At 38.0% G+C, this 25,129-nt stretch overlaps 2 protein-coding genes across 2 annotated transcripts; one reads left to right on the top strand and one right to left on the bottom strand.

The window, feature by feature from the left end:
- Positions 1–1,705: 1,705 nt before the first annotated feature.
- On the bottom strand, positions 1,706–5,326 carry socs3b (suppressor of cytokine signaling 3b). The gene is made up of 2 exons (XM_043254102.1): positions 5,118–5,326; positions 1,706–3,776 (listed from the first exon to the last, which is right to left on the bottom strand). The coding sequence occupies exon 2, from the start codon at positions 3,600–3,602 to the stop codon at positions 2,943–2,945; it is 660 nt and encodes a 219-aa protein (XP_043110037.1). The 5' UTR covers positions 3,603–3,776; positions 5,118–5,326; the 3' UTR covers positions 1,706–2,942.
- Positions 5,327–6,393: 1,067 nt separating this feature from the next.
- LOC122355486 (CDP-diacylglycerol--glycerol-3-phosphate 3-phosphatidyltransferase, mitochondrial) lies at positions 6,394–25,028 on the top strand. Its single transcript, XM_043253888.1, has 11 exons — positions 6,394–6,544; positions 8,540–8,741; positions 9,384–9,461; positions 9,873–9,969; positions 12,025–12,214; positions 12,423–12,601; positions 16,212–16,627; positions 17,685–17,760; positions 19,919–20,067; positions 20,826–20,990; positions 24,068–25,028. The coding sequence occupies exons 1-10, from the start codon at positions 6,429–6,431 to the stop codon at positions 20,943–20,945; spliced, it is 1,623 nt and encodes a 540-aa protein (XP_043109823.1). The 5' UTR covers positions 6,394–6,428; the 3' UTR covers positions 20,946–20,990; positions 24,068–25,028.
- The last annotated feature ends 101 nt before the right edge of the window (positions 25,029–25,129 follow it).

Here is a 25,129-nt window from a genome sequence, read left to right as displayed (position 1 = left end):
GGAGGAAAAGAAGGAGGAAGGCCCGAACGAGTGTGAAGAAAAGGCGGAGACTTCCCAAATGCCGACCGTAAAAAGAACATAGCGGGAGATACCACTCGGAGTGGAGCTGTGAGGAGAGACTGTTCAGAGGTTCCTCATGCATGTATGTACATGTATTATAAATATTAACATATTTCTCGGAATCTAAACAGCCTGTGGAGCGAGTCTCTCTGGGGTATACCTTTCTCTGGCCCTTCTGCAAAAACACATACATTATTGCTTATGCTTGGCTGTCTGGTATGAATGTGAGTGGAATTTACCCATAATGCCGAAGCAGGAACTTGTATAAACAAACAGGCGCATATATCATTAGGAAACTGATAGGAAGGGTAGTGTTTATGCATAGTAATACATAGTACACTCAAATTCTCTATCGTTTACTGATGTTGTTCCAAACCTGTGTGACATTTTTCACATAATACATTTTTAAAATGCTTTTTTGGTCCATAGATTACTATTACATTCACAAACGTTTGGATGCCACTGACTGTATCTTTTGTGTTCTGCAAAAGAAAGTCACAGGTTTTGGAACAACTTGAGAATGAATAATGTCTTTTTTTTTTGTATTTGCTTTAATAAGTAATCTAAATGCGGATATAAATATGCATTTATTTTTCATTCTGCTAGGAAATGATGCTCCATTTGAATTTTCATGCGTAACTATGCAAATCTAAAATTAAGGAAGCCAAAGATGCTGATCAATGAAAACTTAACAGGATCTGCTTTAATACTAGTATAGACAGTGTGGATTTATTTTATAGCTTAATTAGCTTTTATTATAATAGTTCATCAAAAAATGACATAGTAGTTCACTGATATAACCACACCTTTTCACATCAGCACCACTTTTGTTTAAAACAAAAAAACAAAAAACCATGTCATATAAAAACTAGGTTATCTTTAAACTGCACAAGCGCTTTTGTACTTCTATGATTAAAAGTATGCATCGTAAGTCAGAAATCTTATCGTGTCTAGCTCTATTGGGTTCGCTCAGGAAGTTTATCAAGGCCTATTGATTTTTTCTCCACTTAGGCATTTAATGGTTTGTGAGTTACAACTTATACTACGTGTTAATTACCCTCTAATATGAGGACGAAGATCTGATAAAAGCCCTTAGTTAAATAGAGAGAAAATTAATTAAGAGAGTGGCTAATCAATTAAATAAGCTGAGGCAAACAAGAAATGCACAATCTGCAAAATAATTGTAACCTTAAATAGAGTTGCAATACTAATTAAAAAGACTAAAAAAAAACTAGATTAAAAAAAATATATATATATATATATATATATATATATATATATATATATGAGAGTTAAAAAGCTGTGTTGTATCCATTTTAGTCCCTGATTTTTCCAATGATGAATAACCAGGATTAATCCATATAGACTATTAAAAAGAAAAAGAGGCCGATTTTAACTTTGATCAAAAGAGAAAGCACAGAGTGACATCCTGTACACACACCTCAAGGTAAGCCTCGGACGGTTTTTCTGAAAACAAGAGCAGTTGTGGTTTCTTCATCTGTTTGTGTGTATGGCTGAAGGAGAATGTTGTCTGCAGCGAATGCCACATTAAAAAAAATCACGCATATTGAAATGACATGCAGTCTGAGGCCAGAGAGAATACCAAATGCTTTATACACAAAAGAATGCGAGGCACATGGCTGGGTCCATTTTGTAAAAATAGTGCTCTTTAATATAAATTATGGAAATATCTTATAAATATAAATATGTGCAAAGTTTCTTGCCGCATTTTCTATGTTAATGCCTTTGTTTTCTGATCTTCAAGCTTGCACTGCGGTCATTAGACCAGACCTTAAGATGAGACATCTTTATAAAAGACAGAGTAAAAAACATGCTGTCCTGTTGGTGGCCACACATGTAAACACCTTGATTTGACAAAATATGAACAAAAAAGAAAAAAAAAGAAAAACAATCTACAAGTGGAACCATAAGCCCTTCCATAGACTCATAATACATTCAGTGAATAGCAGACGTCGTGTCCTGCTAGTGAAACAAACACTGTGTCGTTGTTATATTGAATGAGGATTTCGAAGCACACAAAGTACGAATGCTTCTCCTTGTGACCGGAGAAGCACGGTCCTTCATGTCCAACACCACAGTAAATCAGATACTAAAGATTTTTCATACTGTGCTTGTATTTGCGTCACAGTATATGAATGACAATTCATATATATGCTCATATCAATGTTCAGCCTGCCTTTTCCTAGCACAAATGAAACTACTGTTTGCTTTGGCTCCTGTCACAAATAAAGTAACAACAGTCCACTGAGGGGCCGTCTTCTCCAGAGAGGGCTAAGGGAGGGCAGGCCTCTTGTCCGGTCGATACGTTCGTTCTAGTCCTTTTTCTTGACCCCGCACACGGTCACCATAGCAGACAGTGTTGGTCGTGAGCGGTAAGTAGCCACCCCGTTTGCGCCCCCACGCCCACTTATGAGGCAATTACACTTGGCAAGAAGCAGTGGAAATGTGTACGTCATCGCGAAACACCCAGCTTTCGCTCCTTCCTTCCAGGAGAAAGTCAAAAAAATTGTCGAGCTGCAGAAAACAGACATGAGAGAGCGTCTCCTGATCGATGATGAAGGCCTGGACCACAGCCATAGCAGCACACTTAACTCCTGTACTGATCAACCATCGCTCGCGTTTTTTCTTCAGCAGTCCGACTGGCCGCGGGAACGCGGAAGTCCGTTCGCGTCGACAGCTGCCGAGATGCCAGATCCACTCGAGTGGGAGAACGTGCATCTCGTGCTGTCCGTCAAAAGTTCACAATCCAGAGGTCGAAGGCACAGCTGGCCCGCAATACTAACAGACACAGAGGACGGGAGCGATAAGCTCCACTCGCACGTCTCATTCTTCTCTTCCCATCCGAAACCCATCAAGAATAGCTAGATAGGAGCATCGTACTCCTGGAGGAACTCTTGGAGTGAATGAGGCAGCTGGTCCCGTTTGGTGGACACGTCTATATGACCGTTTAAAGTCTTTCGACATAGGTGCTGCAGACTGGACATGCTAGATGCCAGCGGATGCAGTAGCTCCAAAGGGATCTTCTCGCCACCAGAGTAAATGTAGTAGGCGCTTCCGTCGGCCGCGCTTCCACTTTCTCCGACGGCCGGGACCTTCGACGAGGTCCCCGTCCCAGCTGACGGCATGTAATGATGGATAAGTTTGAGGACGCAATCGAAGCGCGGCACGGCCTGCTCGCTGCGAGGGTCGGTCTGCAGGAAGAAGGAGACGGAGTCGCACTGGATGCGCAGATTTTTGGTGCCCGTGCTCGTTTTGACGCTGAGCGTGAAGAAGTGGTGGTGGTCTGAGCTGTCGCGCACCAGGAAGGTGCCCGGGGGTTCGGCACTCAGCAGCGCGCTGGCTTCTTTCCCGCTCACGGTGCTCCAGTAGAAGCCGCTCTCTTGCAGTTTGCGCACAGCCGCAATCACCATTTGATACTGCGCCCGAGAACTGAAGGTCTTGTACCGGTGGGGGGGCAGGCACACGCCGCCTTCAAAGGGGCTGCTGCTCATGGCGCTGTCAAACCTACTGTGCGTTACCATGGCTCTCTGCCCGCCCCCTGTACCGCCCGGCAACCACTGGTGCTCGGGGTCCAGGGCCGAAGGGCCGTCCCAACCAGGGTGCTCATGCACCGGAGAGCACCAACACAACGCCCAGAGCTCTGGCTCCTCTTCCACATCCAGAAGAAATGACGTCTCGGTGGGTATGGAAGGCAGCTGAAGGAAAAGCCAAATGGAAAATGTCAGCATCGACCAAACAGTGAGAGCAACAGAAGCCAGTGCCAGCAGACGTACATCTGCTATGACATCACTTTTATTAGGGCCATTCATAGTTCTAATAACTGGATTGGTTGTTTCCCACATGTGTTCCTTATCATAAGCCCAACCCTCCTTCTCCATAGAAACATTTTAATCATGTAATCACTCCATTAAACTAACTTTTACTTCTTTAATTAGTGTGTTTTACTTATTTTTCAAGCTATTCAGTAGTAGTGACTAGTATTGTCTAGTCATTGTTCTTTAATGCATAAACTAAACACTTAGATGCTTATTAATAGTGACTAATATATATTCCATCATTACATCTTACTTTTGTCTACTAGTCACTATCCCAACACATCTGGTTTATGCCACTGCTGATGGTACCTTTTCCACTTTTACTAGTACTATTGTTACTGGTCAACTATATATATATTTACAAGGGAATCTGCAGTTCAGATCAATTGCTTGGCATGTTGTTGCATTTTAACTAATACTAATGCAACTAGTTACTATCCCAATACTACAGTAACAGATACTTCAAGTTTGTGCATTCTATAATTCTGAGTCTGTGATTTAAATATAAACGTCCTACTAGTATCTACTAGTACTGTCCCATATTCTAGTTATTCTAATACTAATCATACTAGTTAAGCATGTAATCCAAAAACGATTATCACTTTTAACAATTAACACTATTAGATGAAAAATGGGTAGGCTACTTGTATAATGAAGACAGATACAAGATCATTTTGGAAGGCAAATGTTAAAACCGCTTGCAGTGGATGAATTAACTAGTTGCTAATCGAAGCTTTATTTTTAGTCCAAGCTCGCCCGTGTAAACCCGATATTGACTTCGATCGCTCTCTTGGGCTATTAGAAAACAGGTTATGAATGAGGTCCTCCAGTTCGTTGTGAATAACCCAATTTCTCATTCATGACACACGGTCTCTGTCTCGTATTACACTGTAAATACCCTTTCACTCTCTTATCCTAACTGGAATAGAAATTCACCGATTTATTCGGGTTACACTGAGGTCGTTTAATCCGAACTCGCTCGTATTTTTGGATAACTACAGCAAATTATGAAGCTATGCGTTAGCTCCCATTACAATAGAACGCAAAAGAATTCGAAATAGAATGCAAGGCTAAGCTCAACAACAGTTTATTTAACTAGACGTGGACACCATGTAGCACGGCACACACCGAGGCATGCATAACAGTCCTATTTCATAGCACATGCATACATTTCTAATAGATTATTAAGAACTCCGGAGAAAGCGCAAGACGTCGTTTTACCTTCAAAGCGTTATCCGACTCAATCTTGGGGAGTTTTCTCAAAACATAGCTCCTTTTGTGATTTCCATGTGAGCGCTTATGCAAAATAGACCTTCTTTCAAAAGGATAAAGATCGGTTTCATGTCAGTTTTTTAACAGTTGATCAGAGATCAGCTGTGTGAAAGTCTATCAGAGGTAGTGGAGGTTCGTGCCATCGAGTTGAAGTACCGACTGATATTTCTAAAGGCTCCACCCCTTGTGTTCCAGTAAAGCAACCACACACACTCACACACACGCACGTGGCGGATTGCCAATAAATAATCAGCGTGACCCTTTTTGACGGGATTTCTCCCCCCTCCCTTCCCTGTTCACACAAGGTGAAACGTTGCATTGCCCTTGCGGATATAAATGCGGTCGGTGTGTTATGACTGATGATATCTGACCACACACACATGTTGCATATTATTCTCTTTTCTTGGTCTATCTGTTCATTTATTGGTTTTGCAGAGTCCCGTATTATAGTGTCGTTTACGGTCAGATGCGTGATGGAACGTTTTGCCAAGAATAAAATGAAACGAATGTCATATGATTGGGACTTGTGTTACACAAGGCTAATCGAAATAGAATGCCAGTCTATACGCTAAACTTACGCGACACATTACTACGTATAAGTATAGTATAGGATAGGATAGTATAGTTTAGAGGCTGACTCGACTCTAAGTAACCCTGGCTGGGTTACTGGTTGGATTTGTTCCATACGCCATCTATAGGATAACAGCAGTAGACCACCAAAAGACCACTAATAATTAGGATATTCTTGAATTATAAATTCACCGACCAGCAGCTTTTATGCATGGAGTGGAGTTTATTGCATATAAATCGTTTAATGATGTAAAACGTGACATTACATTCACACGGTCATTGTGCAGAGTACATACAATTAAAATATATTTAGCATATAACTATAAATGTTTATTATTTATTTCGGTATTATTAAATAGATTAATGCATTATGATTTCAAATGGGTGCAACTATTAGAGTGCATTCTAAAGGGAATTTAATATATTGCGCATTATTTAATTATATATATATATATATATATATATATATATATATATATATATATATATATATATATATATATATATATATATATATATAATTTATAATTTATAAAGGCAATGTGGCATTTGTATATAAAAACGTATAGAAGGATAAGAGACGAGCAAACGCACAATTATGCCTTGTGAACGCTGCAGGCCCCCAGACAATTTGTTTGCGCTAGTAAACGCGTTTAGATAAAGTTTTGACGTTCAAAATGCAGTGAAAACATGGCGGCGCCCATGACATGGAAAAGACTTGTGTTCTCTGGATATACTCCTGCTTTTTCCTGGGTTTTTGCGAGGATAACAGATCGCTTTTTCAGGACACATGAACGGAGGAGAGGGTAAACTGATATCGGTCGTTTGCAGTACTTAAAGACAGTCTGTAGAACTCGCTCAATATGAGGATCTAGCGTGTTTGGCTAATGTTAGCTTGTGATTGTGTAAAGGAGAGATCTTAAATTCATTTGTAGTGTTAGAATTGTCAAAGTGAGCTTAGTAATATGAACCTTTAACATTAGACCAATAACTATGGTTGCTGCTTTTGATTTTCTAATGTTCATTGGCTTATTTCCAGTATACATCATAACATGTTAAACACAAAATGTGTTTTGAAAGTAAATGGTGACTTCTTAGCGTATTCATTTGTGTTCCACAGGGAAATCTAAGTCCTGCGGGTTTAAGGGTGATTTAAATATTATATTGGTATTGAAATAACCTTCATTTTGGGGTTATCTGGCCTTTTGTTGAGCTGTTAAACTGCACACTAGTTATCTGGATAGTAGATCAACGAAATAACTCGGATCGGATATAGTTTCTCAGCACCTGCTTTTATTAAAAGAATGCTATCTGATTCAGGCCTGTATGATCTGACAGCTCAGCTGGTCAATAAATTCTTGGACATTTCTTCATGTTAACCACCAAATGCTTGCGTTTTTTCTTACAGAAAATGTGGCTCAAGTTAACTTTTGGTTGATCAGATGTTCTTTGTAAACTGCCGGTATCTGATGTGCATTGCAAAGAAAGAGGTTCATTCAAGAATACTTTAAAGCGCTGGTTTACAAAGCAGCTATTCACTGCTTGCATTCTTCCGAAAAGGTGGCTTTAATCAAATCTGTTTTCAGCCTGATATAAGTGGAGGCCTTTACTTAAATTTTCTTCATTATACTTTTTTTTGGCCGGTTGTGACATCTAAAAAAAGGCTTTGAAACATGGGTTTTGTTGATACACGTAAGAGACACCGATAGATAGTTTGTATAGATCGTAAACTCACCCACAACTGACCTTCGCATTGTTTTATGCTCCGTCTCCTCAGGGTCATGGCGCTCTCAGAGGCGCCTCTTTTCATTTTGTTTTCTCAGGAGTTATGTGAGATCTACTGTAGTGTGCGGTGAGACTCTGGGTTCTCTGAAGAAAAGCACTGTCTGGGTTGTAGAGAACTCGCCGTGACCTTGGTGTTTGGCAGTAGATCTGAGTGAAGGGTTGCAGTTTGAGACTTCATGCTGTGTCATACAGACCGTATTACTGCCTTTGTCTTCTGAACGCTGTTGCATTTGGAGCTGGACTTGGGGCTTGTTCTGAGTAGTTGGACATCAAGTTTTGAGGAAAAAAAGTTAATAAATCATGTTCCCACCCAGAATCAAATATCAAATGTACTTATTTATTTATCGCAGTCTAATCAGTTCACTAAGATTTAGAAGTTATACTTGCATTCATCAAAGTGACAGTAAAAATTATTGCAATTATTGCAAAAAAACCCTGCCTATTTTAAATACAGTGCCGTTCTTCTGTGCATTCTACTTATCTAAAAATAAAGAAAAGCTTGCATTATTTAAATCTTACATTTTTAATAGCAAGAAAGATTTCTTCAATGCCAAATCAAAATACTAGAATGACATCTGATCAGAGTTGACTAATGATTGCTGAAAAATCAGTTTTGCCAATGCATGAATAAATTGCTATAAAAAAATGCTTTAAGTAGAAAAGTCATTTTAAATTGTAATACTATTTCCCAATATTACTGCTTCTACTTTATTTTTGTTCCAATAAATGTAACCTTGCACAAGAAAGGCATAAAAAAATCGAAACGACCCAAACCTTTTGGCAGTAGTGTATATATTATGTTTATTTTGTTATGTTGTTTGCGAACCAACAAGAAGCAAAAAACAGGCATCAGTTAAGTATCACTCTTCAGCCAGCAGATTTTGCAATATTTAATAATACAGTAAACGGAAACACTACAGTGCATTGTGTACAGTGGAAGAGGTTTGCCAGTCTTGGATTCTGATTAAAGGTTTTCTCCGCCCATTAATTCTCTTCTACTTCCTGTTATCCTGTAGGTCCGCTGTGCTGCTCTTGGCCCCTCTCTTGGCAGAGGCGGACTCAGCCCCCCTGGCCTCCTCCAGACCTCCAGGCTTCACTGGTGTTGAGGGTCTCCACTCTCGCTTCCACTGGATGGCTGATCATGTACCTGCTTTTAGGGTCCCTGGGGGCCGTATACGCATCCTTCACTCACCTGATGAGTTTTATCAGGCTATGAAGGTGTGTGTGTGTGTGTGTGTGTGTGTGTGTGTGTGTGTGTGTGTGTGTGCACGTGCATGCTTTTACTGGGTAACTTACTGGTAGATAGAAGTAATTGCACCTTCAGAGAACTGAATTGCCAGTAAATATGACTATAAGGTAATAAAAATGAAATCTCTGATATCTTATTACCAACAGATATTATCTCACTCCAACTGGTGCCTTTCTATTTATGGGCATGTTAATAATGTGCATTGTAAAAATATATTACGTTGGGTAATACTTACGAGAAGATGATGTTTTGTTTAATAAGGTGGATCTGTGCCAAATGTCCATTCTAAAGATAAAAATGTATCTGTTGTTTATTAGTTTTATGATTTTTCACATTAAACATTTCTTTAGCTAAATATTTAATGGGTTTAATTGTAATATTGTAAAACATAGGCTTATTTGCAAATGTTTTTCTTTTCTTTTTATTTAAACTGATATTGATCTTGCCATAAACACGATTTAAAATTTTCAGATTGTCTAGCTGTGTTTATGCAGATAATAGTTTATTGTCTTGAATCACTTTCTTATCGGTTTGTTTTGTCATAATATAGCTTGTAAAAAAGCTGCACCCTGTGTTTATCATTCAGTTTGTTGTTCTTTCTGTTTGCCAAGGCTCGCATCAAGACAGCCAGGAGTCGTGTGGTAATGGCATCACTGTATCTGGGCACAGGACCACTAGAGCAAGACCTCGTATGTAACCTGTCTGCACATGTTTACTGTCACTGACCAGTAAATACAGCATAGCTCAAGAAGGAAAAGGCTGTTTTTGTGCAGTTAGCTATGGCCCGATTAAGAATTTTACACGAGGAAGTACAGCATATCTCATCTTCTACAGTACAGTAGCTCATGACAGGTCTGCAAGCATATTCTTTAAAATCACCTCATCTGAATTTAATTTAACTAACAGAATTTAATCTGGCGGTGTTGCTTTAATCACCATTTGAGTGTACACTAAAGTGCGTTTCCTTGTTCAAATCAACATGCAAAACCAGCCAGACAAGCCATAAGATTCCTGCAGTAGAAATAAAATCAAAATTAAAAAAAATAGTGTGGAGACTCGGGTAACCGTAGTATTCACTGACTTTTTAATCTCTTATGAAGGTGGATTGCATGGAAGAAGCATTAGAGCGCTCACAGGAAGATCATGCAGCTGATCTCAAGGTGTCATTTCTGCTGGATTATACCAGAGGCTCGAGAGGTAAGACTTTAATCTAATCCAGTCTAAATCACAATAAGTGGTTTTCACTAATTCATTCATTTATTGGTCACATTGAAAAGAATTCCATGAAAGTGGGCAAGTTCAGGCACATTATTTGCATGTTTGTATAAAATAACCCTTACTGTATGTATCAGATATTGAAAACACCGAACACGTGGATCTGATTTCATTAATTAAATGACAATGTGCACAATCAGATCAGATTTTGATCCAGATTAGAACGTGTGCTGTGTAAGGCCTCGCTTTATCACATATTCTTAAACCTCCCTCTCTATTATTCTTTACTTCCTTTTGAACTGCATTTTGCACATTCTTAGCGATCTCGATCTTTTTGATCACTTTCCTATGAAACCATCAGAAGGAAATAATGCCTGCAGGAAATCCCCTGCCAGTGTTCGTTTCCCCTTGCGAACTCTGACTAACATGTGCAACTGCATGGGTGTAATTTTGGAGGATTTACAGTTTTAGTAATTGTAGGTTGGAGTTCAGACCTCCTCCCTGCTTTTTCCCCATTTCTTTTACCTCGCAAACTACTTCACAGGAACTGTTAGTCATTCCATTGACTGCTTTCAGTGTGCAATACAACTTATCCAATGATGTTGTAAGAATTCATAATCTAATATTTCATGGTAACTGAAGCATCATATTGCAGCATAGAGCTTCATTTTAGTGGTTCAGGTTCTCTTTGATCTCCTGAAAATGACTCTCATTATGAGAAGATTATGAGAAGGCATTCAGAGAGAGATGGGTTTGTGTTGGCGACTTCTAGCGTGAACTACTGTAACCGTCAGCAATGCACACAATATCATCTTCTATGCAAATGAGCAGTGATGTGATGCCTACTAATATGAGTGTACCACGGGGTCAATGTTTGGTTAGTTAGCAGTATTCCATTCCTAATGTGTCTGCTCAGGAAACATTTTGACAATGTTGAAAACAGTTGGGCTTCTTTGATTAAAAGAAAGTTAAAAAATAATGCGTCATTATCATTTGTAATATTATAAATGTCTTTACCATCACTTGTAATAATTTTAAAGTATCCTTACTGATCAATAGAATAAATTTCCTTTAAAAAGGTGAAAAGGAATATTTGTCTTTGCTACTAAACTGTAGCTTGCAATAATTGCTTCTTGCTAGTGAACAAATTTTTACTTGTATTTGTTCCCAAAGGGAAATTTGTTTCACATCTTTATAGTATAAGTAAATACAGAACATAATATCATATATCATATTATATCATTAGGGCTGTCAAGCGATTAATCGCATCCATAATATATGTATGCGTACTGTGTATATTTATTTTGTGTATAAACAGTGTATATTTTGAAAATATTTTATTATATAAACATATTTTTTCTGAAATGCTTTCTTTGTATATATATATATATATATGTATATGTGTGTATGTATATATGTGTGTATATATATATATATATATATATATATATATATATATATGTATATATATGTGTATATATATATGTGTATATATGTGTGTATATATATATATATATATATATATATATATATATATATATATATATATATATATATGTATGTGTGTGTGTGTGTGTGTGTGTGAGTAATAAATAAACACAGCACATACATAAACAAAAACTTTTAGTTTGGATGGATTTACTGTCGTTTGACAGCACTAAATATAATATTACAATTAGTGCTGTCAAAAGAGTAATCACATTCAAAATAAAAGGTTTTGCTTACATAATGACACACACACACACACACACACACACACACACACATATATATATATATATATATATATATATATATATATATATATATATATATATACACACACATATCATGTAAACATGAAAACTTTTATTTTGAATGTGATTAATCTTTTGACAGCACTAAATATAATACATTATGCTATATTCTTGGGTGCTATAAGCCTTTGTCATGACAGCACACCAGCTTTTAACGTGAATTCCCCTTTAACGCTTAGTTTAGTGAATTGAATCACTGACTTATTGCTTCTCATTTCCGTATTTGTTTTTGAATCTAAAGGTAAGCACAATTCCCGCACAATGTTACTGCCACTGCTCCAGCGTTTTCCCGAGCAGATGAGAGTGTCACTGTACCACACACCTGACCTGCGGGGGCTGCTGCGTCTGCTGGTTCCCGAACGCTTCAATGAAACCATCGGTGTGCAGCACATCAAGGCGTACCTTTTTGACAACAGTCTCATCATTAGTGGGTGTGTAAGCATGCATACGTCACGGATACGACACGTGTTCGAAAAAATATGTTACCGTCAATTCTCTCATACAAAATATTCCCATAGCTATTACTCTTCGTTGTTCTAGGTTTGTTTTTAGACCATATGGAGCTCCTGCAAACCGCCTCGTTGGAGGAGGTGAATATTTGTTTGCCCACTCTTGAGTGTGATATGATGTCTCATGCAGGGCCAATCTGAGCGACTCCTACTTCACCAATCGTCAGGATCGTTATGTACTTCTGGAGGACTGCGGAGAGGTGGCTGATTTCTTTGCTGAACTCGTGGGAGCCGTGGGCGACGTTTCGCTGCAGCTGCAGCCTGACAACAGTGTGCACATGATGGAGGGAATGGTGCATCCCTACAAAGGTCAGTGAGTTTTAAGGCAGGGATCTGTTGAGACAGATGCCACTTCCTTAAATGTAAAATGCCATGTGTCATAAGACAATGGGAGGGGAATTTAATGAGAATTCCTTACAGCGTTCATTTGCATATTGCTTTCTAAAGCTTCTGAAATGAGGAATTACTCAAGTTAGTAACCACATTATGTGAGGTAAAAGCCCAAATACATTTACAAAATGCTAACCGCAACTTCTCTAGCTTGGAGGCTGATTGTGAGTGATAGATTGCGGAGGATGCAGCTAACTAAAATAATCTGGCCTACTTTAGTGAAACCTTATAGCATTGTTTCACCACTACACTTCAAGAACCTAATTTGCTATGCTACAAAGTTTCTGTATGTGTTCGTTTGTTTGTGTGTGTGTGTGTGTGTGTGTGTGTGTGTGTGTGTGTGTGTGTGTGTGTGTAACATTTTTTAAGAGATACATTTTTGAGCAAATCTTTACTCTATATTTATTACAAATATTCGATATTTATTAAAAAAGCATGTTAAATGCAAAAATGGCCCTGACCCTGTTAACCAAAGGAAATAAAAGGAAATCATAATAAATAAATGAATTTTAAAGAGGTTTTTCAAATTGAATGCCATGGCCATGCTAACTGAAGACAATAGTTTTGGTAGTTCATGATTCATAGGATAATATTCAGTTTCTTGCCTGTCTAATTTTCTTAAGAATGTTGCTTGTTTGCATATGCGTGTGCTGAAAATAAAATCAGCTCAATGTAATCGTGCAAGGCAGCTCAGTGTTGCTCCGTCATGTTGGTTGGTTAAAATGGACCGTGTGGAATGAATATCTATTATTTATTTAGGAGCATCCTTGTTTAGGTGCAGCTAGACTGTCTAAGTGCAAGTGACAACATCATCAGCAATTTTTGGCATGAAAGTATTCCTGATAAGAGAAATGACTGACACATGCGGTTTCCACCCACTTTGACGTACATGAATCAGAGGTAGTGATGGTAAGTCACTCATTTCCTTGTAACACCAGCATTGTGGTAACACGTTGAGTAACAGGAAGCTCAGAGCCTGCTTGCTAGCCTCAGGTCTCTGTGATGCTGAGCTTCAGCCATGACTCGGTGTGTCTTACGGTCCCCAGGCTCAGCGAGGAGCGCAAAACCAGTGAATGAGTGATTATGCTCATTCAGCTTCGCTCCATATCCGTAACCCAGCGCCGTTCGATGACATAATCGTGGTGGAGCGGGGCCATAGTTTGTCACAGATCCCAGAAATAGTGCAATGATGTCACCTTGCTGGTGGTAAGTGATCTGTGCTGGGAGGGTAGGAAAGGAGAGATGCAGGAGGATGATAGGTTCGGGAAGGAGCTATTTGGACCTCGATACAGTCTGTCAAGACAATGAGGTCAACGGGAAACGATGGACTGATAGCCAACAGCGAGAATAGTGATGTATGACGGTAAAAGGAGGACAATATCAGACTGAAAAGCAGTCAGGGTGACATTTGTTTATGCAGCACGTCGGCGAATGTATGTTCAAAGAAAAAGCCTCATCTTCCAGTAAGAGTTACTAGAGCGCTGGTCCATTGAGAAGCTTATCCGCTGAGTCGGCAGGTCGGTCCTGCCCCTGTATCTCAGTAATTGAATCCCACAGTCTGTCGGTAAGAGCCGCTGAACTTCGTGGCCCTGTTAACTGGATGTGTTTGGACCTCTGAGGCCTGGAGGCTTGGGGTGGCTGGCTTTGCGTCTGTGGGGAAAGCCCCTGTGTCCTGCTTCAAAGAGCCGTTTATTTGTTCTCCACCGTCCACACATATTTGCGGAGGCTTTCGCTTTTTCTTGTTCTCTGCGTTTAACAAACAGAATCTTCAGAGCGGCCCTTGCTGCACATTTTCCGTGTTAACCAAATAAGCTCAGACACCATGGAGCAGCAGGCTTTTGCCATACATTACCAACATGCAGTGTTCTGCCCTGAAGCTAATTCATTATTTACAGATTATCTCTCTTGCTATGACTCACCGTGGCACATTATGTCTAGCAGAGGCGCCAGGGTTTGACAGAGCGCCTTTCCAGACGGTCAGCAGTTATTGACCCGTGTCTCTGAGGTTTTGATCATGCATTTGCAGGATCTCGCATGAGCAAATAACTGATTGAATGGATTGGATCGGAGGGGAACGGATTGCGCGTTGTTTCGCTTGCATACCTGTTCAAATAAGTGTAAACAACCTGTTTAGATCAGCTTCTTAGAATCGTACTTCTCTTTACTATCAGGTATTTTAAGTTGATTGACACAAGGCACTTTTCCAAACCTCATAAGTTATGCTGCTATGCCAACTTAAATAGAACCTCTTAAAGAAATAGTTCACCCAAAAATTTTAATTGTCATCACGTTGAACACAAAAGAAGGTATTTCGGAGAACCAAACTGTTGTTGGTTCCCATTGACTTCCATTGTAGGGAAAGAAATACCGTGGAAGTTATTTAAGCGTTCTTCAAAATATTTTTTTCCGGCATAAGAAAGAAACCCATACAGGTTTAGGATGACATGAGGTTGAGTAAATAAAATGTTCATTTTTGAGTGAACTATGCCTTTAAAGTCACTTATTTTGAATGTTCTGCGTAGGCAGAATTTTCTGATGTAAAGAGTATGGGAGACGCGTAATTGGTTTTACAATAGTTGATAAGCTAGTATTTTTAACTATTCCAAAGTTTAAACTGTTCCAAAGTTTGGGATAAAAAAATAAATAAATTCTTCCATTCAGAAAGAATGCATAAAATCACAAGTGATGGTAAAGACATTTGTGACTCTGGACCACATAACCAATCATAAGCAGACATAAACCAGACATTTTTTGAAATTACGATTTTATACATAATCTGACAGCTGAATAAATAAGTTTTACATTAGGTTTGTTAGAGCAGGACAATATTTGGCTGAGATACAACTATATTAAAAAAATCAAAATATTGAGAAATTGCCAGTATAATTGTTAAAAATAATTTCTTAGTAATGCATATTATTAATCAAACATTAGGTTTTGATATATTTACTGTACAAGTTTTACATCAAACATGATCTTTACTTAAACCTTAATGATTTTTGGCATAAAAAAAAAAAATACAATTTTAACTCATACAATTGTATTGTTGGCTATTGATAAAAATATACCTGTGCTACTTATGACAGAAGTAATGACTGCTGATAATTCAGCATTGGCATAATTTCATTAAATTATATCCTAAAATAAAGAAATAGAAATTTTATTTTTATACACATTTTTCACAATATTGCTGTTTTACTGTATTTTTGATCAAATAAATGCAGCCACGGTGAGCATAAAAAACAAAGATCTTACCCATCCCAATGACTATCTAAAATATGTACACAAATGTCAGTTAAAGTGTTAAATATAACTTTAGCAGTATGTTTTCATCTGTACTTTTCATTAGTGAAAGAAGTACAGTTAGAATTGTCTTTTAATGCTATTTGTATGCTTTTTTTTGTATTTTTCACTGATCTCCACACTGCATCTTCAAAAAAAAAATACTGATTGACTTTTGGCAGCCGAGTAGTTTTCAGAACACAATATTTAAGTGTTTCAAGATGTGGTCTGTCTTGTGGTCTAACAGGTAACAGAGCGGACTTTTCTGAATCGGCACAGAGACGTATTATGGAGGTGGTGAACACGGCCCGTATCCGGCAGAGCATGCTGGAAGAAGAAAGTTCGGAGGTGCCAGACTCGGACGAAACAGTGGCAAACGACACTTGGATCTTTCCACTTGTGCAAATGAAGCCACTTGGCATTCATCTGGATGAACAAGTAACCAAACGGCTGCTCACAGAGGCAGGTGGAGACTCGGTCGTCTACCTGACATCGGGTTACTTCAACCTTACGCGCACCTACATGCAGCTGGTGCTGGGCGCAGCAGCAGACTACCGTATCCTCATGGCCTCCCCAGAGGTTAATGGTTTTTTTGGAGCCAAAGGAGTAGCAGGAGCAATTCCTGAAGCCTATGTTCACCTCGCCCGACAGTTCTACAATAAGGTGTGCACTTTTCTACAGTTTAGCACAGGGCTGGGCAGTATGGTGTGTGTATACCTGCGTTGACAGAGATAAACACCTAAGTGTAGACAGTGTTATTTATAAAAAGAGCAATTTAGTTTTGTCAAGTCATGCCACCCACGTCTAGTATAGACATTATGTAACTGTAGGTTTTTAACAGTTTCCAGGCATCATTACAAATAGCTGCTTTAACATATAATTCAACTGATTTTTGAACTTGCTGTTGCACATAGTATATTGGCTATTTTATAACAACCAAAAATATTTAAAAATCCATTACAATTTTACATTTGTTTTTGTACTCATGGCAATATTTTTTCTTTTGTAAAAAAATAATCTTTTGTGCCAAATATTTAATTTTATGTTATTCATTTAAGAATATTGCAGTATATTGTGATATTTACAATATTTGGCTTATAATATTTTTGGAAGCTGCCTTAATTGCAAACATTTCTTCTAAAGTTAGCATTTTTCTCAGGCTCCTATATTTATGTTTTTTCCACATTAATGCCAGTGAAAATGACCTATTTATTGCCATTAAAGTGAAAAATTAAAAATTACTGAACCCACATATAGGAGTCTGATGTGAATGCCCGTTTTAGAAGAACATTTCAAATGGCACTTTACATCTCAACACTTTTTAAATGTCTTAAGAGAGAAGCACTTATAGAGGGATTTCAACTCTTGACATCTGGTATGAAAACTTGGGGTTTTTTTTGAAAATACAGAATTTTACCAGTGTTTTAGTTAGTAATTAATGTCAACCTGTCCATCATAATGTTCTATAGCCAAATTAAACCGCCCCTGTTATTGGTAAAAATGACAGACTTCTTGTCTTGTGGTATGATAAAATTAAAGTGGTTATACATATTTTGGTTTTGGAAGTCAAACAACAGGTTGACCTGCATGCAAGTTAAAAAACCTCCATTATCTACAATTGCGTTGAATTATGGTTTGATTTCTGCTGTTTTATAACCTCGGAATATATGTATTCTTGTAATGTTTGTTCTTGTGTTGTTGTTCATCGTGTTCGTCTCAGGTGTGTCAGCTGGGTCAACAGAGTCGTGTCCACTTGCATGAATACCATCGCCCAGATTGGACATTTCATGCTAAAGGTACGTGTTTGTTTGTTTTTTAAAGCACTGAAGTAGATCAGCCCAGTTCCCAAAAATTGGGTGTAACAGGAAAGCTCATAATTTAATGCGCAGAGCGGTTTTCCCAGCACCTCTGATTGAATAGCCTCAGAGCTCTTCCTGGACAGCTTCAGGACACAGAGGCTGCCAGACACATGTGATGTTTTCCCTGTAAACCAGAGGTATGCTTTGGCCACGTTTTCTGGCTGTTGTTAAATGTTAAGCTATTTCAGCTTTACTGTTTCAGTATGGTATTTAAGACAAATCAAATGCACCGCCGAGCCGAAAGCCGCTCGATCGACACGGTGTTATTTCTCAAGCTGCTGTCAGTATTTGTAACTGTGAGCGATTTTTAGTTTGCTTTAAAAATGCATGAATTCATAATGAATTTCATTTGGTTGTTCATACGGCTTCGACTGAGTGTCCTCACGCGCTTTAATAAAAGCCCCCTGACCTGAAGGGACAGAATAAAATAGTGAGGTCTGGAGAAAAAGAGAGGCTTTACAAACCTGAGCAGCGTCGGTGGAATTCAATTTCAGGCTCCTGTTGAGAAGTCTGGCTTATTAGATAAAGCTTTGTCATGCCGTCATTTCTTGTAAACAGTGGAGCTGAAGTGGGAACAGACAGGGTGCAGAGGTCCCCGCAGCTGAGCTACAGAGAGAATCAATGAACATTAGCTGCTGCTCTGATGCTGGCCTTCAACCTACACGAGGCCCACGTGGCACCTCAGGAGAGAGACCGTGAGGTGGACTCAATTAAGACTTTGTCATGCCGTAACTACACCTTTCTGTCACCGAGAAGTGTGTTTTTCTATTGGCAGCCATTTAGATTTGGCAGCAAATAAGCTGTTTACTTCAAGCGGAGTGACATGCCAAAACCGTCGAGATGAATGTTCAAGTTTACAGATCCAAGAACTTTTTGGTAATTGTTTATTATTTTGTTAGGAACTTCATATGTTAAGAAAAAGCACATGAACGCATTTGTTGGGTAACATTTTTCAAGTAAATTAAGTACATATCCAATTTAGTATTGTAAGGATAGTATTGGGGCAAAAAAATTGGTTGCACAAATGTCAGTTGCCAGGAAGCAGAATAATGTCTGTTCCAAATCGAACTAGTTTGGAATGATTGCTTTAAAAAAAAAAAAAAAAAAAAAAAAAACGCTGTTGAAAAAGTTTTTTATGCTCAAGCATTATGCTTTTATTTGACTGAATTTAAAAACAAAAATGTTATGAAAATGTGTTGCGATTTAAAGTAACTATTGTGTGCTTTTATACATTTTAGAATTTTCAGCAGTCATTGCTCCAGATTGGTCCTTCTACAGTAATGATTTGATATCAGTGTTGAAAGCAGTGGTTCCGCTTTATATTTTTTGTTAAACCACGATACATTTTTATTTTTGATTAATGGAAAGTTGAAAAGAATACCTTTTTATATGTACATATTTTTATTTTATTTTTTGTAAAAATGCGATTCGATTCAAGGCATTAATTTTTTAAATAAAAGTGTAAATTTATTGAAGTAGCAAATTCAAAAGCGGTCTACAAAGTGCACTGACTGAAAAAAACAGTTCATAAATTTCGTTTTCTTATTGTTTTGAAGTTCAATTTAATCTGATTAAGCACACACACATTTATAATCGTGCATAAAGGCTCATTTGAATTTGTGTGCATAAGGAAGTCCTCAGTAATTAATTTTAGAGTATTCCCGTCAGTTGTTACCTGACACTCAGCTTTCATCAAGAACACAACCTCAGGCCTGGGTGGTTGTTTGGCAAGTGTTTGAAGTGGCAAGCAATTCCTGCTGCCTAATAATAGAACATGTGTTTGGTTTGTGTACATGATTTGACTGACACTTTGTTTTTATTGTTTTTTCCTCTAATGAATAGTCATGCACGGTTGACTCTGAAAAAGAAATATGTTTTCTATTGCATAGACACACCTTTCAAACCTATGCGAACAGGAAACTGATACTGATAGAATCAGCTGCTTTTGAAACTCTACCACATCTTAGTTTGAATGTGAATGCACTAATTATTTTTATAATAGGTTGAGTCATAATAAACAATAAGCAATTAATATGAAGCACTGATCATCATTACTAGAAAGTTACATTCCATTACATTTTTCCACTCTTCACAGGTCTGTGGTACTACGTGGGAGGAAAAGACCACCCCTGCCTCACTCTCATTGGCTCCCCAAATTTCGGCTATCGCTCCGTGCACAGGGATCTGGAGGCTCAGATTGCCATAGTAACAGAGAATGAGGAACTCCAGATGCAGCTGCAACAGGTTGGACTTCCTCTGCATGAATGTTTCTTACAGTACCCCATCAATCTATGTGACGTGTTTTAATATGTTAGTATTAACTATGATATAAATGACTCATTTTAGAGGAAACACAGCTGTGCTCAACACATCAGGTTTTTTTTCATCTTAAATGAATGTACACCTATTTATGTTATCACCCTTCTCTATAAATATTTGAGAGTTCACCCAAAAATGAAAATTCTGTCATTAATAACTTCATTTCATTCCAAACCTGTGACACTTTTTGTCCTTACTACATTTCTAGTTACGTTGCTCTCTATGATACATACAAGATATTAAAAATATCTTATTTGTGTACCAGAGATTTTTGGGCACACTATGGCTTTAATGTTACGATAAAGGAAAAACAGATTTAAATAATGTGATCTTCCTTACATTTTCTTATACTATAAATCAACGGGGGTCAGTTTATGGTTCTTATCTCAAACAGCCTTACATATAAAGGATGTGCCGTAAATGGTAATCTTCACTAGTTTTTCAGGTAACATAGGCTCCTGTAAAGTCTAATTGTGATTGTCATCAGTTTTTATAGTGTGTTAAATGTGAGGTACCTGTAATCTGTGCAGTCCTGTAAAGTGATGAAAGAGCAATCAAAATCAGTTCTGTAGCAATCTTTACGAGAAACGATCTGAGATGACATAACACTTGAGATAGCGAGGCCTAAAAAAAAAAAGATTGAGTGAAAGTTTAAGTGAAATCTTGTTTTCGGTCTTATCCAGGAACAGGAGGTGTTATACCAGAGTTCAACGCAAGTGTCAAACTCCACGTTTAATCAGCCAGACCGACATGTAAAGCTGTGGGTGAAACTGGTTACTCCACTCATCAAGAACTTCTTCTAAAGTTCGACAGGCCTGAGGTGATGGATATCTCACTATCTGTGACAGGTTGGTTGCTGACGTTCCTCGTATAAGCGTTAGCGGTAGCTTCAGACATGAGCTATTCCTGCAGGAAAATCCATCTTAATATGGGAGCTGCTTTTGGAATACAGAAGTCCGTTATTAGTCAGGCCAAACTACTTATTATTGATTCCAAGCTAGTTATTAGCTGAGCCAGGCTGGTTATTAACCGGTCGACCTTGTTCCAAAAACCATCTTGACCACCTAAAGTCAACATGAACCTTATTTAGCATCTTAATACTTGTTCTTGGTCTTATTGGTAATGAAAGACGATGGCTGCTGTTCCAAAGAAAACAAGATGCTTGCACTTCCTCTTCCTTTTTCCCTCTTCCTTAGGCTGAGAGTGTAAACCAACAGCCCAACAAGCCGTTCAGGTTCTGTTTTAGTGGTAACACTATAATAATGTTGCATTCGTCAACAGGAAATGAAATTTGAACTTATCTCCTAAATTATAGATCTTGGTGTGAACAATTTGTTTGTGCATGTCTTAATGTTTCTTCAAAATAACAGAACGGACCTATGGATAAAAATCCATAGCATTTTTCTTCTTTATATTTTGCGGTATGATAAAAAATAAAGTGCCATAGAGATTCGTATTTTGGTTTTATGATGGCATGCATGCAAGGTCAAAAACACTTCCATTTCTTTATAATATGAGTTTATTTTTAGCCACGACTCCCAAGCGATTGGTCGATTTCAATTCTTTTAAAGCAGCATTTGTGAGATTTTAACACTACAAAAGTAGCACCAAGTGGCTTTTTTAATCAGAAAAGCGCAAAAAGATCAACAAGTGAGCGAGTAAAATGCTAATGTTTTAATTTTGACGTCAACATGAAACGGCTTGGGACTTTTTAAAAGTCTTGGGGTTTTAAAAACGACCCGTTTCGATGGTTCTAAGTCGGCTGATTCTTTTGAGAGACAGTCATTTTACACACGGTGCACCTTCAGGTTTAAAACTTTGCAGGATGTTTTCATTCACTTACTGCATGAAAGGTCATTTAAAAAAAAAAAAAAATCCATAATTGGGGCACTATACAAGACTTTAAGTCTTGTTCATTTATTATTCTGTGTTAATTAATGATAGATATCAACGTTAATGTAGTTAACTTGGGCAAACCAATAAAACCTTTTAGAAAATATTACAGTTTAAACAAAATATTTTGCTATGTAAGAGTGATATTTCAAAATCCAGCCATTTCCCCTTTTTGTTTCGTATGCTAATTATTGAAATGAAATGGCTTACAAATGGCAAATTCATGTTGACTTTAAGCTACTGCGACTAGCGGCTAGTAACCCGCTACCATCTTAAGCCGGATTTTCCAGCAGGGATGGTTCGGCGGTATCTGGTATTATGTGCATTTCATTATGTTGAAGCACAAACGAGGCATTCTCATGAAATGCTCAGAAGGTACTAGCCTAAAGCAAACAAAAACAGCATTCAGCATTTTATTCCGCTTCCAAACGAATGACTTGGACCTCTTACGCTCAGTATAGTCAGACTTTCCCCGAAGATGGATATTCAAAACCCTCAGCTTGCCAGACGGCGGCTTCTGAAGAATTTACATTGTCACTCCAGTGGTTCCTTCAACCCAAATCCCCGTCACGGAGCCCGGCGTAGAGCTAGCATGGTCAGACCACAGCATGAATCTGGCCATTCCAGCGCTGTCAGGCCCAGACTTCAGCTGCACTGGCAGTGACCTCCGGGAGCCCTCCGTCGCTCACATCTGGAGTCTGTTACAGCTGCTCTTTCTGCGTGCTGCGCGATTCCTGGTTATTAACATTCTCTGACTCGCTTGCTGAATGTCAGGATTTAAGATCATATTTTAAAGGAATAGTTCACCCAAAAATGAACATTTTACTCGCCCTAGAGTAGATCCAAACCTGTGCGAATTTCTTTGTTCTGCTGAACACAAATAGATTTTGAAGAAAGTTTGCTCAGCTTTGACTTCCGTAGTAGGAAAAAAAAAAAAAAAAAAACTGTGGAAGTCAATGGTGACCCAAGACAGAACAAAGAAACTCGTACATGCTTATTTTAATTTGATATAATTATTATTTTTGACAGAACTATTCCTTTAACTCTGAGCCAAAGCCATTGGTAATATCAAAATGAGGCGGTTTGCATGTATAGTATGAAAAACCGAGCTAATTTGAAAGGTCTCTGCCTCTTTTTCTAGCGTTTTGCATGAGCGGTACACACTAAAATCAGCTGAAAGCACAGTGGAGGTGGAGTGTAGCTGCCATCCACAAATTTAAAACCCATTTCCATTCATTTTAAATATTTTGTTGTTTTACAATTTTTTTCTTAAGCATATTGGGCCAGTGTACGATTAGACAAAGCAGTAAGTGGCTTCTTAAAAAAATAAAAAATAAAAAAGGTTCTCCGATCTAGCTTGCTTTCCTTCTATTTTAAAGCTGGACTTACTAGCCAGCAAGCGTTATGATAGACACAATGTTTTAATAACCATTTTATGGGAATAGGGAAGCTATAATTATAACAATAACAAAGTAGTTTATATTATTTTTGAGGACTTTTTTTTTTTTTTTAACAGCCAAGCACACTCCACCCATTCAAGGCAAAAGATTACGAAACATCATCATCGATGTTTTCCTGGCCATGCCGAAATCCATTTCACAGAATCCTAAGGATGTTTTCCCAAAATCAGTGCAGACCGGTGGAGGGGTCACTTACTAAGAAGAGTTGTTCCTATCTCTTTGTCGGTGAATCACATTTAGAAGAAATCGGCTTTTACAAATCTTTGTCACTGATTAAGAGCGTATTGTATTTGGAAAGTTATCAAAATATAAAGGATGCTATGTAGTAATGCTATAAAATAGCTCATTATGGCTTGAGCAGGGTTTTCTGTAGTCAAGAAAAGTTTCACTTTACAATCATTTACTTTTTTTTAGTACTCATTCTGCCCTCTAGTGATTGTTCAAATGCATTACAATTACACCCTTTTTTTTTTTTTTAGCTGTTTTTTCAAGGTAAGCATCGGTAGACTCTTTGCTGCTGTAGTAGCATTATAGATCATCACCTTTAAAATCACGTTCTCTCTCTTTTCCAGATGGCAAATGGGACTACACGTGTGTGAATTATAAGAGGCATTTGCAAATATTGATGGTTTGCTGGATGCAGATGGCTGTGAGATGAGCTCCAGCGACGTTGGATTCAGTAACATTCATTCCGCTTCACACAACCTCATTGTTAGAAGAGAATGCATGTAAATCTAAACGGCATTCGCTGGCGGTGTGATAGACGTGTATTTGTAAAAGTGTGGCAGATATAAACCTTTGACCATCAGTTTGACATGCAGTGCATCTAACGTGTACATATTTGAAAGTTGCTTTTTTTTTTCTGTAAACGTTTTTGTCAGATTAATAAGATGCTGTTCAACAAAATCCATTTTTACATCTTTTCTATCGTATTAGTTATTTTCGGTTGAAAATGTCAGCAGCAGATTGAGTCAGCTTTAATGTTCGCGTCGTCAACACGGTCAACCTTTAGCTTCCTCAGCCATTTCCTGAAACCTATGGATCCTTGTTTCTGCCATAGTTGTTTTCTAAAAGAAATGTTTAATCCATGGCAGAAACAAAATGAGCACGTGACTTTAATTACAGCTTCAAATCCTGACTCAGACATGATGCTCGAATCAAAAGGTTTGAGTAGCAACTTAAAGGGACTCCAATTTAAGTAAAAACGAAGTTGGTTTTCCAATAAAAACTGCGGTACTACCCTCGTGTTTTAATTTTGGTGCCAATGTGCATGGAGCAAGAGCTTTCGCTTTATTTATAAGCTTTATTAACATATTGAGACCAGATGACTTACATTTAAGTGGATTTAAATGCAACGAATGACAGTGTTTGGAAGAGAAGAGACCGTTTCCTGCTCTTTGAGATAAGATTGGCCTTAAAGCCACGTTGTCTAACGCACAAGAATTCAAAAAATGGCCAAAAATGTATTATATAAAGATTTTTCTTTTTGGTCAGTGTTGAAGTGGTTTTTAATAATAAAGGCTTATACATTCATGGTTTAGTGAGTTATTTCCACATCCACTGGAAACCTTTTTTCCTGTTTGTTTCCAGTAAATGTCGATATAATGAGAAACTTTCAGGTTCATTAAAAAAAC

The sequence above is a fragment of the Puntigrus tetrazona genome, chromosome 12, assembly GCF_018831695.1.
Source record: "Puntigrus tetrazona isolate hp1 chromosome 12, ASM1883169v1, whole genome shotgun sequence".
Lineage (NCBI taxonomy): Eukaryota > Metazoa > Chordata > Actinopteri > Cypriniformes > Cyprinidae > Puntigrus > Puntigrus tetrazona.
This window is presented reverse-complemented; position numbering and strand designations above follow the sequence as displayed.